The sequence below is a fragment of the Macrobrachium rosenbergii genome, chromosome 52 (genome assembly GCF_040412425.1).
Source record: "Macrobrachium rosenbergii isolate ZJJX-2024 chromosome 52, ASM4041242v1, whole genome shotgun sequence".
NCBI lineage: Eukaryota > Metazoa > Arthropoda > Malacostraca > Decapoda > Palaemonidae > Macrobrachium > Macrobrachium rosenbergii.
In genome coordinates this window covers 35,587,665-35,606,466 of record NC_089792.1, presented here as the reverse complement: position 1 = coordinate 35,606,466, position 18,802 = coordinate 35,587,665, and the positions used below count along the sequence as shown (strand labels likewise).

Here is an 18,802-nt window from a genome sequence, read left to right as displayed (position 1 = left end):
GAAGGCGAAGGTTCATCCTGGTGGCGAAAAGATCTACCGTCGCTAGCCATTTCTTGAGCAACAGTTGCACCTCGTCCTGCACTAATGTCAACTCCCCTCCGAGAATTTCCTGAGATCGACTCAGAGCGTCTGCCAAGACGTTGAGCTTTCCCGACACGAACTGGGGAATGAGTGAAACTGTGTGTTCTTCGCACCAACGGAGAACTCTCTGTGCTACATCGTTCAACACCTGTGATCTCGTTCCCCCTCCTTGTCTTGTTGTTTACTTGTTCTGCAAATTGATTCAGTGCCTCTTCGACTGCTCTTAATTCTCTGTAATTTATGGACTCCTCCCGATCCAGATCCCTCCAAAGGCCCTGGGCCTGAGATTTCTCCAGGGTTGCACCCCAACCCTGATCCGAGGCATCTGTGTACAGATGTACGTCTGGAAGGGGGGAGTCCAACCTTATGCCGGTGGTCAGATGATGTTCTTCTGACCACCACCGAAGATCCTTCAGGCATGAATCGTCCCAGACTATTAGCACGTTTTCTTCCCGAAAGTCCCAGCGATTCCTGAGACACCTCTGCAGAGAACGCATCCGGAGACGAGACCCTGGAACAAGAAGGGATAGGGAGGCCATCCGGCCCAGCAGGCTTTTCCATAAGCTCAGAGCTTGTACTTTGCTTGACATGAAAGTTTCCAGTTGGCTTAAAATTGCTAGAATTCGCTCCTCTGTCGGGAAAGCCCTCAAATGACGCATCTGAATCATCATTCCCAGGCACGTCTTTACTTGAGTTGGAAAAAGAGAACTCTTGTCTAAGTTGATTCTTATGCCTAACTCCTGGCATAAGTTCAATAGAAAATCCCTCGCCTGCACAGCCTCGTCTTTCGACGAAGCTTGAACCAACCAGTCGTTGAGGTATCTTCTCATTCGGAAGCCCCGACGATGCATGATGTCCGAGACAGGAGACATCACCTTCGTGAATACCTGAGGTGCTGTGGTCAGACCGAAGCAGAGGACTTTGAACTGGAATGTTCCAGTTGGACCCGAGAAATGAAGGAACTTCCGAGATTCCTGATGAATTGGAATCTGGAGATAAGCGTCCTTGAGGTCCACTGAAATCATCCAGTCTTCCCTCCGAACCGACCACAGCACCGACTGGGAAGTTTCCATATGAAACTTCGTTGAGGTTACAAACTTGTTGAGACCTGAGAGGTCTATGATCGGTCTCCAAGATCCTCCTGCTTTGGGGGCCACGAAGATCTGGCTGTAGAACCCTGGAGGAGGAGGAGCGGGCTCTAAGGCTCCCTTCTCTAAAAGGGCTTGAATCTCTGCCGCCAAAGCTAATCCCCTGATGGAAGAAGGGGAGTAACTGGGAAGATATACTGGTGTGTTGGATAGCGGGCGATGAGAGTGAAAAGGGACTCTGTAACCCCTCCTCAAGACCTCCACTACCCAACTCTCCACACCCCAATCCTGCCAGATGTCCCAGCATAGGGCAAGGCAACCTCCTACTGGTGCAAGCGAGGGGAATGTCTCCTATCTCCGAAAAACCTTCTTGCGACTGGAAGGTTTCGGATCCGGGGCCGAACTAGAAGGTTTGGCAACAAATCGTACTCTTTTAGGAGAACCTCCCGGCGACTTAGAGTGAGAGCGCTTTGAAGGAGAGGTCATTCTAGCCCCCCTTGGAGATCTAGCAGTCTGAGCTGCAACCCTGATCATTGCCTGTTGTGATTCCATAGCCGATGTAGACGAAACTAAGCTGATCATAGCCGACACGTCTTCCTCTCTGAACAGACTGCTGCTGAGCGCCAACGGAGCCCTCAGCAGTGCCCTCTTGTGGATGTCTGGAAAATGAGGTGGCAGATGACTCAGGTAGAAGTCCCTCCTCTTCTAACCTAAAAAGGTAGTGCATCTTGCGGAGACGTTAGCCTGGTGTGCAAGTCCCATGGACACTGACGTGATGAGGTTGTCGAAGAGTGTCGGGTCAGATGGAGAATAACCGTCTTGTTTGAGGAATCCCATCAGACCGGATAACATCCACATAGTATGTGAAAGCGCCTCCGACTGATTGCAGAAGGTGTCTTCTAATATACTGGCTTCCCTGGCCGAGATAGATACGAGACGGTTCGATGATGGAACCCGAGATAGGAGTGCCTCTACTGATTCGTTTAGCGGCACCCTAACACCTGCAGAAGGGTTAACCACGACCCGATAGAAGCCCTTCCGAATAGGAAGCAAAGCTGAATCCTGCTTGCCCAATCCTACTACTACTGCCTCTCTCAAAGCCTGCTCGACCCTGCCAAACCAGACCTGATTCTTTGGTGATTGTGTTACTGTCAGTTTAGTTGCATAAAGCGACTCGAACATCGCTTGGTTCTGCTGTATCGGCTCCTCCTGAGCCTTAGACTGCCGATACAGCGATTGAATAAAGTCCAACATCCTTCTATATTCGGACTCACTGGCCGAAGGAAGACTAGGCTCCAGTATCTAATTCTCTTCTTCGCAGGAACAGTCTTTGTCGAAATCGTCTGACTGAGCCGAAACCGGAAATGAGACAGGCTGACCCCTAACAAACGTAGTATCTGATGATCCGGAATCGAACACCCCTGGGTGCACCATACGGACACCCGATGAATTGTTCCCAAAGTCCCTGGGATTTGTCGAAATAGGTTACGCAAAACCCGCACCCGCTAAAGATGATGACGGAACACCTGGGTCAGTCACACCTGGACGGACAACGCCCACTCCTGAAAGGAGAGACCGCAACACCCGCACCACGCACACCTGGATGTAGTAGGGTCGCATGAGAGTGGGGATCCGGAACAGAAGGTCCCGTACATAGAGAAGAAAAGGGAAAGGTACCTGATTACCCGAAATCAAACCTGAACCTACAAGGCCAGCCTTAGCCGGAAGGACAGAGGAAACTGTCGGAAAATTTGAAAAGGGAGGAACCAAAGGAGGAAGGAAAGAAGAAGCCACACTCAGAGTTACTACCGGAGCTCCCATCGACGATGTTGGGCAAGTAGAGAACGTTCCCATTGGTCCCGAACTCGAAAGGTTTTCGAAGGGAAGATTACGAGGTACCAAACCCGAAGGAAAAGGGGAAGACGAAATACTAGACATGTTAGGTACCGGAGGAATAGCAGAAACTATCGGAACCGCAGGATTAAGGGCTGTGGCCAGCGCATCACCAGCTGCTGCTGAAACAATGTTAGAAGCCTGCAATGGCATGGGATTCGCCATAGATGGTACGGAAGACACACCCACTAGAGGTACAGATGCCGGATGAGCTACTGAAGTACCCGGAAAGTTCCCCGAAAGGTGGCTAGAAAAAGAAGGCTGAGAAAGAGTAGTGGAAGAGGGTTTAGAAGCCTTAGATGATAGAGAGAAATCTGGGGTTACAGATGAGGCCATAGATTTTAGAGAAAGAAAATATACAGATTCCTGTCCTCCCTGATAATACTGCAATACATCATTTGTGAATTCTGGGAAATTCTTTATTACATGGTCATGGATATTTGAAAAACCTAAATTGAAACACTGTCTTACCAATGACCTATACCCTTTAGAAAGCCCAAGTAAATTAGCATTATATTCTGCTACATTAAGTGTCCTATCAAATGGATCGTCGCCAGCCAAGGAGAATCTGTCCCCCGAGGGAAAACGAACTCTAGAAAAGGAAGGGAAATCCTCCGACCTTCCCGAGCCTGGAAGACTTACTACTGCGTCTGCATTTTCCTCAACCAATTTAGCAACATTTTGTTGCAAGGAGACTGCAGCCGGAAACAGGACCGCTGTTGGATCTAAGAGAGATTCCGGAGCCTTAGTTACACCTGATCCCGAAAAAGGCTGCACCTTCAACTTCTCCCCTACACTCTTTGCTACCTCACTATCCCTATCCGTCTGTGTCAAACCTAAATCTAGATTCACCTCTGGACTTACGTTATCCGAAGAAAGGGGGAAATCTGCTACTAACACTGCCTGCTCCACGGCGGGGGGGCCGGCAGATCCTACCTTCGAGGTTTGTGGTTCTCCATGACCCCCGGCACCCGTTAGGGCTGGTTCTGGAACAGGCAGGGGAGCTGAAAAAGAACGGTTAGTTTCTGTTTCCCTATTGTCTATATTCTGTTCTTTAAATCCTGATAATTTAGTCATAAAGCTAGCAAATAAATTTGTCATGCCAGCTGATAATTTATCTTCTAGTTTCCTAAATAACTCCGTCTCTATAGCCTCTTTATCTAAATTCTGAGTATCTGCAGCTGGTTCCTTAAGTTTGCTCTTAGACGCTAAGGACTTTCTATGCTTAACATAAACTTCCATCTGTTCCTTTGACCATGATTTGCATTCGTCACATCTCAGTGTTAAGCTACACTGTACCTTCCTACAAGTTATACAAACTAAATGTCTGTCGTGTTTGAGGGTACTCATCCTCCGTTTGTAAGCTGTGCACGATCGGTGAGTTGCAGCATCTCCAGCCGTTGCGGTGTCGGTTGCCGAAGTTGTAGTCAAAGTTGAAGCCGTTGTGCTATCCAAGGAAGTCGTCTTCTTATCTAACTTATCCATCGCGAATCCAAAAAACGAGCCAGAGTCAGATGGGAGAGAAAATCCAAAGCCAAGCAACCAATCAATCCAGGAGAAAGGGTGAAAATTCCGGTCTAAGTCGTAATCCAAAATCAAAAGGTCAGTATATGGGGGTCGGGCTAATAACCAAAAATTCGCCTGAAGCAGGAAACATCCATGCAGCAAGGCGAACAAAAAGCAATTGGGGAACCCGGCCTCGCACGGCTAGGACTTGCAGCGTGTTGCCAACGGTACTTCAGGGAACTCATCTTGACAAGATTTCCTGTAAGCGTTGGTAACGCTGACAGTTAATTACCCAATTATTGGGTAAAAAGTTATGGGGATAGTTCGGGCTGGTGGGTAACCAGGGTTAATTCAGGTGTTCAGGGGGTGTATTGCAATCTATGGTTTTTTGTTTATGGTGTTCTGGGGTATATGATGAACTTTTTGATAAATATTTTAAGTGAGTGCAAGTCTTTATTCATAGTCCAATTGGGTGGTAACTTCACTGTTGAAGGTAATTGTATATTTATATTTAGTGACTCGAACAATCTATTAGCTCTAATTGGGAAAGGTGGTGAATGATTGTTTATAAATACAGTATACCCCTTAGATCAACAGATTTTTTGTTTGTGAATCACTTGTCTCGATTCTTAATGCACTTTTCATTATTATGCTTTCTCTATGGAGGAACAGTGGCAGTTCACCATATTCGACTTGTACAGAGGAGTCTGCTGAGGATCTAAATGCTGCTGTGAATATTCTTAGTCCTTCATTGTGAACTGGATCTAATATTTTCAGTGCTGCTTCTCACGCTGAACCAATGACTGATAACACTGTTGCTTTACACAGTATAGTAAGAGCATGTCTATCTCCTCCCCAACTGGTGTGCAACAGTTTTAATTAGATTTAAAGCTCTTCTGCATTTTGATTTTAGGCAAATTATATGGGCTTTCCAATTCAGTTGAGCATTGAATATCAATCCTAAAAATTTATTAGTTTGGCTAATTGGTACATTATGGTTTCTCATTTTTAATTCTATTTCTTTACCATTTTTCCAATTTTTATTTTTAGATTTTAGGCAAATTATATGGGCTTTCCAATTCAGTTGAGCATCGAATATCAATCATAAAAATTTATTAGTTTGGCTAATTGGTATATTATGGTTTCTCATTTTTAATTCTATTTCTTCACCATTTTTCCAATTTTTATTTTTATAACACATGACAGCTTCAGTTTTCTCTATGGAAAATCTACAGCCTCCAGATGAACCTGTTCATCTATTTTTATTAATCATTCGTTCTCCATGCTTTATGTGTGATGCTGTTTAATATATGGCAAAATCATCCATATAAAGGTTACTTTTAATTCTGACCGGTAGCATGTTACTGATGTCATTAATTGCTAATGTAAACAAGAGTACTTGTAAGGAAGATACCTTGTGGAACTCCATTTTCAAGTGGGAATGTTTTGGAAAAAACATTATCTATTCTCACCTGAAAAGTGTGATCAGTCAAAGTTTTTCATAAATTTAGGAAGATGGCCATGTACGTTATTATTATGTATTTTAATTTTCATGGGCAAGGTCTGGCCATTGAACTTTATCTTAGCTACTTTGATTGTTTTACTTTTGTCTTTCCTGCTTGGGTCTCATTTCGCAGTCTTCATCGTTGTTGTATCTTTTCTTTAATGAATCTAACAACATTCATTTGTCTATAATTTCATCATCAAGATTTGGCACTACTACTGTGCCTTGTGCACTGCTCACGGTGTCATGCCTTGTGACATTTATATTTATGTTATCTATACTTTTAATGTTCTGGTAATTTTCTGATTGGTTTCTGGTTGTTGTTTCAACCAACCATTCCCTTTTTTTAATTTGTCTTGTGCTCATCTCTTGTGATGGGCATCGATTCACTAAGTAATTTTCTAATTTTAATAATATGTCTTGGTCTGCTTTCAAATTAAAAAACCTTGACCAGTTTGACTCTCCAAAGAGAGCATCAAAGTGAGTCCAGTTGGATCATGACGATATCTACAGTACTTCTTTTTGGCTTATTATATGGTATTACAGGTTTAATACCACTTTGATTTTCATGAATTGTGTTTTCCTGTGAATGGTTCACTGCCATGCCAGAAGTCGTAGGGAAGGTTTGTTAGTTTCGTCATATAACGAATACTATAAACTTCATCCACTGAGGTCCCTCTCACCAGGGATGCCCAACTCTGGGAGGAGCAATACCTGTACTGTTACCAACAGTGGTGTCTGCCCTGGGATCCTCACCTGGATATACACCATACCCGCAGTGCCTTAAAGGCTGTCAGTCCGTCAAGATAGGACCCAGCAATGAGAGCATGGCTTGACATAAAAATTTTCCCTTACTCGACCACGTCAGGTACTCTAGTTTTAAGAGTGGAGTGGCATGCCGTCCAACTTCACCCTCCATCAAGTTCAAAGGGCAGTGAATTCAGTAATCCCATACCACGCCAAGGTCATCAACGAAAAAGGAAGAAGGGAAGGGGAAAATTCATAGAACGAGGAGGAGTAAAGGCATTAAAGGCCAATGTTCAATTGAATCCACAGCTGACAGAGTAGGTGTAAAAGAGCATACTCTCCCAGCAGTGGATCCCTAAGCCCTCTACCTTGTCAAGTCCCAGCCAAGTACATCTGCATTAGTCAGTATGCTGGACTCCTTCAGCCCAAAAATCTGATGCGTCACTGCCCCATTTCTATGACCCTGACCCCACTTAATGTCTCCTGGGAGTCAAAGGAGGCACAGGAAGAAGATTTCGGTCTCGATAACATAGGGGGAGAAAGTAAAGGACAACTACTCAACCTTCTCACAAATTTTTTAAATGTTCAGCAATCTTAAACCTCCTCATGTTTTTAAAATGTCGGCCATCTTAAACAAGAAAGGCAACGCACACAGGTAAGTGAGAGCGTAAAAAAAAAAGTATTTCTATAGTGTTATTAGAATTGTTATTTTGATAAAACTGTAAATTACCATACTGTACTGCATATGAGAGAAAAAACAGGTTTACTTTCTTGTGAACAATATGGAGTATGTCCCTTTGGGCACCAAGGATGGAAGAAGATCCCGGAGACAGGTCTGACCCTGTTATCACTTACGTCTTTAGGAATCCGTATGAGAAAGTCCTCTTGCCCAAGACAGCAACACCAACTTCCCCAGAGTTCATCAGAGGAAGATCCTGTCATCCAGCCCTCCTGCTGCCGCATCAGAGGAAGTTCCTGTGACATCTAGCCCCCCGCAAAAAACCCAAAGGCAGCCAAGTGGAGGATCCTGAAGAAGGAGGAGGAAGTCCTCCTCTAAAGCCCTTCTCCTATTGCCACTCCTTCGCCAGAACTCCCAAAATTCCATGTCACTGTTAAGGGAGAGATGTCTGCCTATGCACTAGTGTCAGACTTGCAAACCACAAATCCTGAGTTGAAGATGTTAGTGAAATCAAACCTTGGCAGCAACATGACTGTGATGCTAAAAACTGCAGAAACTGCCAATTTCCTCTTGGAACACACCAATTTCCAGCTACTGGATCCATCTGAACGGATCAAGAAAGCAGTGATTTGCAAGTTCCAGACTTCCCTGCCCCTAGAACCGATTCTTCAGCTGCAGAGATGCATCAGGAAGTCAGGGAACCCCCACAGAAAGTCACTGCCACCTTCAAGGGACACATGCCAACCCACATTTTCCTTGGTGTATGGAGATCTTTCCCTACTGAGGCCTACACACCTGAGCCCTTAAGATGCTTCAAGTGCCAGAGGTTTGGCCACCACAGCAGCCGCTGCACAGAAAAGAAAGGTGTGGAATAAGCAGCAAACCACATCCCACAAAACAGTGCCTAGATGCCTACAAGAGGGGAGAAGCAGTGGTAAGCAAGTGCCCCAACTGTTCCTGTCAACACTAAGCCTGAAACAAGCGCTGCAGTGCCAGACTAGACGGATAGCAAGGATGAAGGGCACTCTTCCACCTTCGAGACTGTCAGGCCTAACTCATAAGCTGAAACAGTAAATGGAAGCGATGAGAATGGAACCACAGCAATCACCTCCAGCAACACCAGAGCAGTACCCACCACCAGACCACGGAAGCAGCACTGGACTCAAAGAAGAAAGGTCGACTACATGTGAAACTGTGCCTGCACCTTCCCTTCCTTCTGATCCAAACCCACTCCCACCTTCCAAACCTGAAACTCTCACTTTACTTATCTTTCCCTCACACCCATCTCCTTCCTCCAATGTTCCAGCCAGTGCAAGCTGAGAGAGTGCCACAACAGGCAGTGACAGTTGCGTAACTGCCACAATTGAAGGTATTAGTATTCTCTTCAAGAAACTGACAGGAAAGCTTGTCAACAGAGGAACACTGCTGGAATGTATATAACCCAACCTCATCCAAAACCCTCGGCCTAAAGCTGAATAACAGCAGCTCCTTTGAATCTCACTTAAAAATTTTTTTTTTTTCTGAGTATGTGAAATCTTCAGAGTATCCTCCATAGATTTTCCTCCTTCCTCTCAATCTACAATTTTTTTTATTTCCTCCCTGGTTCTCTGCTGTCAAACTTTTTCTCCTACTGATGGGCACTGCAAGGTTTAAAAGGGGTTTGTAACCCTGCCTGTCCTTTTCTTCCTTTCTTTTATAACCATCCACTTTAATCTCTTTACAGAACACATCTACTGTTATGGGCTGCTCTGAGAGCAAGAGCCCGTGCCGGCATTATGTTGGCTTAATCTTCAACAGCAACAACAACAACGAGTAGCCTTCCGGACTGAGAATAGTGGGGGTTGCTTTACTTGTTTTTAAGTGTAATTTATGGAGTTTGTTTGTTACAAATATGGGAAAATAAGGTAGATAATTACTTTTTGCATACAGTTTTCACTTTAAAGTGTGATGGTTGTTGTTTAAAAGAATATTAAGTGTTTACCACTATGTGGTATTGACAATGTTACATGAGAAAGGGTAGGGAATAGATTTATTTTATCCGTCATTATCCAGATTTCGACATTATCCGACGGGCCCTTGGCTCTGTTAATCCGGATAACTGAGGGACTACTTTACTTAAGAAATTTGAGTAAGGTAGTGTATCAAATGATCCTGTATTGCTGGGAATGACTATGAGAATTGGTCTGATTCAAGAAGTACATCCTTGAGACAAAAATCATAGGATGCACTTCAAAGAAAGCAAATTAGCATACAACAGTAATGACACAAAAACACGGTAATTGACGGGACACTTATAACTGCCCACCAACATCAGAGGGTAACAAAGCTTTCAGTGGCCTAGATACCATCAAAAACAAATTAGTTCTAAATGAGTTAGGCCTAATAGATATTGGTGAAAGATCATACCAAGAAGCATATCTTAAAGGACTGTGGGAGAGGGATTACTGAATTTCTTGTGATTAAAGGACGCCAAAAGATTAGGGTGGTCTGCCCTGGAGGTCTAAAATAGACTATGGATGAGATCACAGTTGACTGAACTAAAAGCATTACTCTGTATCATGAATCAGGCTTACACAGATACTCAGTCATTAGAGACAATCAATAAAATAAGCATCATAAGAAAGAAACAGAAGAGTCTGAGTTTACATGAAAGGTCTTTTAAGACAAGAATAAAGAAGGATGTAGAATCCTCAATAAATAAATAATCAAATTTTGTAACTATCATTACAAACGGCTCTATAGGGCAGTAGATCACTCCAATAACATTATAATATACAGCATTACAATCTTATTACTAAACTCTCAAAAGGCCAATTACTTACTTCATGAACGCGTGACTTCTTCTCCTCATCTGCAGGTTTGGCACACACTACCAAGGCAAAACATAACAGCAGTGTGTACTGCATAATGCCAACAGATACTCTCCTAAACCTCAACCTGCAAAGAGAGAGTCCTTTTATGAATAAGATTTACAAATATCCAGTATTTATTAAGTAGTTTAACCTTGTCACTGAGCTAATTTATTTGGCTCTCAAAGGGCTGGTCTGTAGGAGAGCTTTTCGCCAATAATAACAAAGTTTACATTTTATTTGATCGCTTTTGCTAATAATAATAAAGTTTACATTTTATCTGATTGCAGTTTTTTAATTAACGATTGAGTTCAATAATGATGGAGATTCTTGAGAAATTTCTTTATCTGATTCTTCCCAAAACCTGAAATTTGTTTACAATTTTGCATTCACACAACAGAAGTTAAGGTGATCATGTTACTCTATAGTTTGTGCATATAGGGACTGGATCATGTGGGCTATTCATCAGTTATCCATGGGCCAACCAAGTGACCAACCCCAAGACAAATCAAAATTACCGATGCGTCATTCCTTTTGGTACGATGAATTCCATATTCCAAAAAATCTGCCAATCACTGATTATGATGGGTTTTGGGGTGGTATATAATAACTATCAACAATATCTGCATGTGATCTTGTTGTAGTAGCTGCAGCTTTGGTTGCTTTATCAGCTTCTTGATTTCCTTTAATGCCTACATGGGTAGGAATCCAACATATTTCTATGTTTTTCAAATGATTATTGAAGAAAAACCTAATTTTTTCTTTAAGGGAATTTTTTGTATTATAATTTTGAAGGGTTTCCATAGAATTTCATGCAGGAAGGATGATATGTAAAGATACCTTTCCTATTTTGTGCTATCAGGTGCTGTTGAAAACTGTGAGACCCACTCCAGAAATTTGCGCAACAAATTAAAGACTAATTAGGAAAAGTGTATAGAATAATCTTGGCTTACCCAATAATGTGCTGAACCTCTCTAAGCATCCCCTCACTGCAGAAGAACAGACGGTTTTAAATCTTGGTGTTTCATTCGCTCTAAAACCAGGTCCCGAGAGTAATCTTAATTTCTTAATTGCATTTGATAAACATTTTGCAAAAAACAATTATGACAAAAAAGATGCATGTCTCAAAGGCATTTTACTAAATGTCTTGGAGCAAAATAAGAACAAAAATTCACTCCCGAAAAGATTCCAAAATGCGTTAGTTAGGTTAAGGAAAAGGGAGGATATCATAATCACAAAATCTGACAAAGACAAGAAAAAAGTTCTCTTAGATAAGGAGACATACATCATTAAAGTTCAAAAACTTCTAAACGATGCGGAGACCTATGATAAATTAACGAAAGATCCCACAACAAATCAGTCAGAACCAAAGGGGGTAATAAGAAGAACATAGAATTACTAGAGGCATTCAAGATAATCAACCCCTCTCTCCCCTATTTTTCTAGCCTCCCAAAAACACAAAGATGGGATTCCGTTACGCCCTATAATATCTAGCAGAGGCTCTTTCATGTATAAATTATCAAAATGGCTTGCAGACCTATTATTACCCTTTCTAGGAACCTTCTCATCCTCCTATGTCAACATTCAGAGGATTTTATACAAAAATTTAACAGTTCAAATATTCCCTCTAATAACATCCAACTGCTCAGCCTAGATGTCGAGTCATTATTTACCAAAGTCCCGATTGCCGACGTGTTGTCATTTCTAAAGAGGAAGTTACAGCCATATAAAGACCATTTTCCTCTTGGCATAGATAAAACTCTAAAACTAATCAATTCCTGTAACTAACGTGTTTTCTTTCGATGGTAATTTTTAAAAACAAAAATTTGGCTGTGGCATGGGCAGTCCCCTATTGCCCCTTCTAGCAAACCTGTACATGGAATATTTCGAAACAAATTTTGTTGCCTATCAAACCCCGCAATGTGATCTGGCTTAGATACGTAGATGATATTCTTGCTTTCTGGGACAATTGTTGGGGAGACTTCAATTAATTTCTTAACAGACTAAATTCACTACTTCTAACCATAAAATTCAAAACAGAATGGGAAAGGGACGGAAAATTGCCGTTCCTAGATGTACTAATCATAAGAGAACAAAACAGATATGCTTTCACAGTATTTAGGAAACCCAATTTCGCTGTTTCTTACACTCATTTCCTTAGCTACCACGATGTCTCCGTAAAGATCAAGGTAGGGTGCAACCTATTCCTCAGGGGACTTAGAATATGTTCAAAAGGACACCTAGATAAAGAATTCAACAAGATCCGCCAGCACCTAATGCAACTGCTCTATCCATCCCACATTATCGAGAAGGCTATTAACAAAGCGAATAAAATATACTACAGAGGTCCAAGTCACAACAGGCAAATAGATTTTAATGAAAAAAAATCTTCTGCAAGACAAAACCATCCAAAAAGCTACAGAACATCTCAGGTCTAATAATCCTGTTATTTTCCGTTATCCCAAATCCATCAGGAGCTCGCTCTTTAATGTACACTTACATAAAAAAGGGGAAGAAACAGGAGGTTACAAGATGCCGTGCAGCAATTGTAATAAGATTTACATGGGGGAGACAGGTAGGTCCATCTCGCAAAGAATAACTGAGCACAAAAGATCAGTGCAATATGCTTCAGAGAGTTTGGGGATTTTCCTACATATTAGGGATAGAGGCCATACCATAAACTAGCGTGGGGCAGAGCTTGTTTTCAAAAGCAGTTGTCCGTACAAAAGGAAGATGCTGGAATCTGCTATCATCACTCAAACCAACAAAATGAACTTGTCAGGAGGGCATTAGAAACCGGATGACATTGACGGGTTAATCCTTAGGCCTCTTCATAAGGTGTTTCAGAAAATACAACCATCAGAAGCATCGCCAGACGGGAGCTAACAAAGCCAAAAATCACAAGGAAATACCTTTATTTCCTTCCTTCCTGGGTCAGTGGCCACCTGCATGCCAATGAGACTTATTGTAACACCTACATATGTTTTGTATATTTACACTTATCTATCATCTGTCCATATTTTACCAGTGAACAGGGGCACAGGCGGAAGTGCTCGAAATATATGGTTGAAACATTCATACAGTGTTTTATGGGCCTTTCCATCTTTATATTATACTGCTGTATTATAGTAAAAGACATTCATACACACACACACACATATATATATATATGTATATGTATATATATATATATATATATATATATATATATATATATATATATATATATATATATATATATATATATATATATATATATATATATATATATATATATATATATATATATATATATATATATATATATATATATATATATATATATATATATATATATATATATTATATATATATATATATATATATTATATATATATATATATATATATACTATATATATATATACATCTTACTCAATATCTAAGAGGCACTTACTTGATTCTGGGTGGAAAATCTGTGGCTTAGGGCCTTCGGATGAACTGTAGGGAGTTACTTATATTATCAAGAAATCTACTGTATTTATTATACATCTTATCAATATTTAGGCAATATATATAGCCAAAGCAAGGGAAAATATATATATATTATATATATATATATATCTATATATATATATATATATATATATATATATATATATATATATATATATATATATATATGCATATATATATAGTATATATATATATATATATATATATATATATATATATATATATATATATATATATGCATATATATATATATATATATATATATATATATATATATATATATATATATATATATATATATATATATATATATATCAAACTGGATGGTATTTAATAGTTTTTATTCAAAACTGTTACAAGCTTTCTTACACATTAAATATATATACACTTTGTACACATGTATGTATATATATATATATATATATATATATATATATTTATAGTTTTTATTCAAATATATATATAGCTTTATATATATATATATTATATAATATATATACTTTATATATATATATATGTTTATATATATATATATATATATATATATATATATATATATATATATATATATATATATATATACTAATGCATATATATATATGTATGTGATAAAGTTATATATATATATATATATATATATATGACTTTTTATCACATCACCGTGATTCATATACAATCAGTAAGCTACTAACGTCCTTTAATATCCATTCGCTCTACCTCGGAAATAATATGTTTTCATATATGTTACCGAAGGGGAATTTTTAGTTGATAATAAATGCGCCGTCCGTGGGCTCAAACCAGCGATGGACAGGAACTCAGGACTACAGTGGACGCATTGACCCAATCGGCATTGTCAACTAAAAAATTCCCCTTCGGTAACATATATGAAAATATATTATTTTCAAGGTAGAGTTAATTGATATTAAAGGACTTTTTAGCTATATATATATATATTATATATATATATATATATATATATATATATATATATATATATATATATATATATATATATATATATATATATATATATATATAAAGTCCTTGACTTATGCTGGACTCAAATTAAGTCAATCCGATCTTACAACACTTTTCAAAAATTTTCATAAAAATTAGTCTCCGATCGCCGAATTTCAAGGAATTATCGATTTTTAGTTTTTTACAGTTTTGGACTGGTATATGTCTAAATAAACATGTCCTGAAATATTACTGCTAAAAAAATTTTTAAGTGGGTTTTTTTTTGCATTGTTATTCACCGCATTAATAAAATACACATTATGATAAAAACTGGCTCTCTCCCAAAAAATATATCAGAGTAAATATGTATTTATGAATCTCGATATTGCCCTGCAATATCGCCCTATGAGCGACAAATTGTCGTGCAATGTCTGTATGACATGCCAATTCTGGATAATAGAAAGTGAGAAATTTGCTCAAGTCTCCTACTAAAACTACCCATTCGCTACGATAAGAGCTGGTTCATTCTCTAAAAAAAATATCAAATCGAAGTAAATATATATCTATGTAACTTGATATTTTGAACTCGTCATAATTGTTTCACAGATGTACCATGCCAACTAGTATACATATATTTTATATATCTTGACATATTTTTACTGCGTATCTTCGGAAATATAAAATCATATAAGTAGGTAACAGTTCCAAACAGAGTGTCGGGTTTTACCAATAAACCATCTCGATTTGTGTGTTTATGGTTCAAGCGATATCCTAGTGCTTTGCGAGTTGTGACACACTTCCTTACCGTGTAGTGCATTCACGCAATTCCATTGCCATAAGCAAGAGAAGTACCACTCTTATGAGGGAGAAATTTGAACGATTGCATCTCGTAAGAGGGATGAAGCAAACTGGAATTGTCTCGCCTGGGATAGTGACAACGTGAGAACACCCATATCTAGGTAAGCAATTTGTTTTCCTTTATTAGTGATATTCTAATTAGTGGTTATTGATATTTTAATTAGTGATTGCTACTTTTCATAATATTGTAATAGTAATTATATAAGACAAAAAAAGCTTAATTTTACTGCAGTGATTTGTCGTCTGACATATGACTTGTGTAGGCTTGGTTGTTCTGCTTTTGTTTACTTTATCCTCTCAGTTGTTTGTCTATTTGCCTCTCCAATATCTGAACGGAAAACATGTACAGTGGTAGCGTATACGGGTTATGAGGAAAACTGATATTGATGGCATATAATTTTATAGGTTATGAAGAAAACTTTAGGACGAGTATAAAAAGATGGGAACAAACCTTTTCTAGAATACCACGTTCTAGCCTAACCTCATCAGGGCATTTATTTTTATAATTTATGAAAAAAATTTTGCACTGATAGCATATAGCCTACTATTTTTTATAGGTAGTATATACTATAGGTTATGGAGAAAACATTATATTGGTATATATATATATAACATATTTTTGCTATATAAAAATATTTGCACTGATATATATATATATATATATATATATATATATATATATATATATATATATATATATATATATATATATATATATAAATTTATATATGAATTCTATGGCTTTTTGATTGTCAACTTCTTGTTGGTCAATATATATATATATATATATATATATATATATATATATATATATATATATTATATATATATATATATATATATATATATAATATATATATATATATATATATATATATATATATATATATATATATATATATATATTTATATATTATATATTTGGACAACCTTTGGGAAAAATAAAGCTGTTTGGTACCCACACTAAAGGGGGAGGGGAATTGGCACGGGGAAAATAACAAAAGGGGGAATGACAGGGGGGGGATACCCCGGGGAAATCTCCCATTCCCAATATTCACACTGGAGAAGAGTATTCCAGTAGGCCTAAAGGAAGGACAAACAACCTAAATCATGTTACCTTGATTTCATAAAGGTTATAAATACATAAGGCCTTGCATACAATACCTAACTTCAGTGCAGCATTTGCTGACACTTTCACTGGACGTTTCTCAAAAGTGAGACGAGCGTCAAAAGGTACACCGAGTATAGTTAAAGCTTCAGACGCGTTCAGCAAAGTCCCACCCACCTGAAGGGGAGGATGGGTTGGGAAATCAGTATGAGATCTACTAATTAGTAATGTTTTCATTTTAATGGAGTTCAGTCCAATACCTCTGACTACGCCATTCACTAATCTGCTCCAAGTCACGATTGAGACCAAGCGCAGTTTCACTTCACGTAAGCGGAGACTACTACACCCACAAGTGTTGCATCATTAGCATACTGAACAATCTTGTTTACCAGGCCAACAACCATATCACTTGTATACACTAAAAATAACAGTGGACCAAGAACACTGCCCTGTGGAATTCCAGACACAATTGGTCGTGGTTAGCTAAAGGTCCCATCAACAGCATCTCACTACTGCCTACGCGTAAGGATATCTTGAAGTAATCCTAAAATGCATCCACCCACTCCAAGACTCATAAATAAGTGTCCGTGGTTTACTAAATCGAAAGCATCACCAAAATCTATTCGAGTTGCCCTGCACTCAAAACCCTTAACAAGGTTCTCTTGCAAATGTCACATCAAATCTAAAAGAGTATCACTGGTACCTAGCTGCTTCCTATACGCATACTAACTATCCACACTCTTGCACAGTGGCTTAAATATAAGTTTTCAGCAACTTTGGAGAGCACGCAGAGAATAGAAATTGGCCTGTAGTTACTGCACTCTGCAGATATACTACTCCTCTTCAGAACAGGCACTGCATTACTAAGCTTGCACTCATCTCCAAAGATATTATATTGACTTAAAAATCTATATTATCCACTAATCTTGGGAGACAACACACTAGAAACCTTTTGAAAAAATATCAAAGATATTTCCCATATTCTAAAGAATTTGGGAGTTAATAATGTAGCATTTAAAACAATAGAAAAATGAAACATGCATAAACTACTCGCCCAACAATACTAAAGGATGTGTACCGTACACCAAATTCATTGCAAGTCTTGTGATAATAAGTTTTGCATTGGTTAAACTGGAAAAACATTGACAAAGAAAATAAAACAGCATAAATGTTTACGAAATACACGAGTGAACAGTGGAATTTATGTACATGTTAGTGAAAAAACCTTACAAACAACGGGGCAGGAGCAAAAACGATAGTTTCTAATAACACACGAGAGAGAAACATCATTGGGTCTAGTTTTATAAAAGAAAGCTTGGGGAAAGGCATAAATGTTAGTCATGGCATGTATAAACTTGGTCCATCAATCTCATAAGAAATATAAAAGAAGTGTGATTTTAAGGAAGGTACCTGAAAGACAGTGATCAAGCAAGTCGGGGTCGGATCCCACCTATAAAACCTGCCAGGTGCAAATACTTGTGTTCAAGCCATTTGTGTGTTTGTATGCACTGTCCTGATAGCAAATATATAATGAAAACATTTCTACCATTTTGTATTGTCCTCTGAAGATGGCTAGTTTACAATGAAGCCAACACCAGTCAGGATCTACAACCGAGTTTCATTTCTTCCCTGTGGTGTAGATCCTGACTGGTGTTGGCTTCACTGCAAACTAAGCCATCTTCAGAGGACAATACAAAATGGTAGAAATTCAGGATATATAAGCTATTAGGACAGTACACACACACACACACACACACACACACAAAATAAAGCCTGATGATGGGAAAATGAAAGTCATTAGGGTAGCAAACAAAGTTGACGTGACTGAATGTGGTAACTATAGTCATTGCAGTTTTGTCTGTTGATATGGAAATATTTAGCACGCTTATTTCCACGTGATCTGAGAAGGGGATGAATAGAAAGCACAGAGACTAAAAAAAACTGGTTTTAGAAAAGGCGCTAGTTACAGAGATCAAATATTTGCGTTAAGTTATTGTGCACTAGTCTATGAAATTTGAAAATTCCATTTTGAGGTCAC

General features: G+C 38.7%; 1 protein-coding gene across 5 annotated transcripts in view; it reads right to left on the bottom strand.

Moving 5' to 3' along the window:
• Positions 1 to 18,802, bottom strand: part of scf (Calumenin scf) — a 145,844-nt gene that overhangs the window by 52,283 nt on the left and 74,759 nt on the right. For 3 of the 5 annotated variants that reach the window (XM_067096078.1, XM_067096079.1, XM_067096077.1), the window contains exon 2: positions 10,321 to 10,435. In XM_067096078.1, the coding sequence (XP_066952179.1) occupies positions 10,321 to 10,404 (84 nt within the window). In that variant the 5' untranslated portion in view covers positions 10,405 to 10,435. Of the gene's footprint in view, positions 1 to 10,320; positions 10,436 to 11,300; positions 11,345 to 17,024; positions 17,114 to 18,802 lie in introns of those variants that run through there. The other 2 variants (XM_067096080.1, XM_067096076.1) reach the window with 2 other exon arrangements.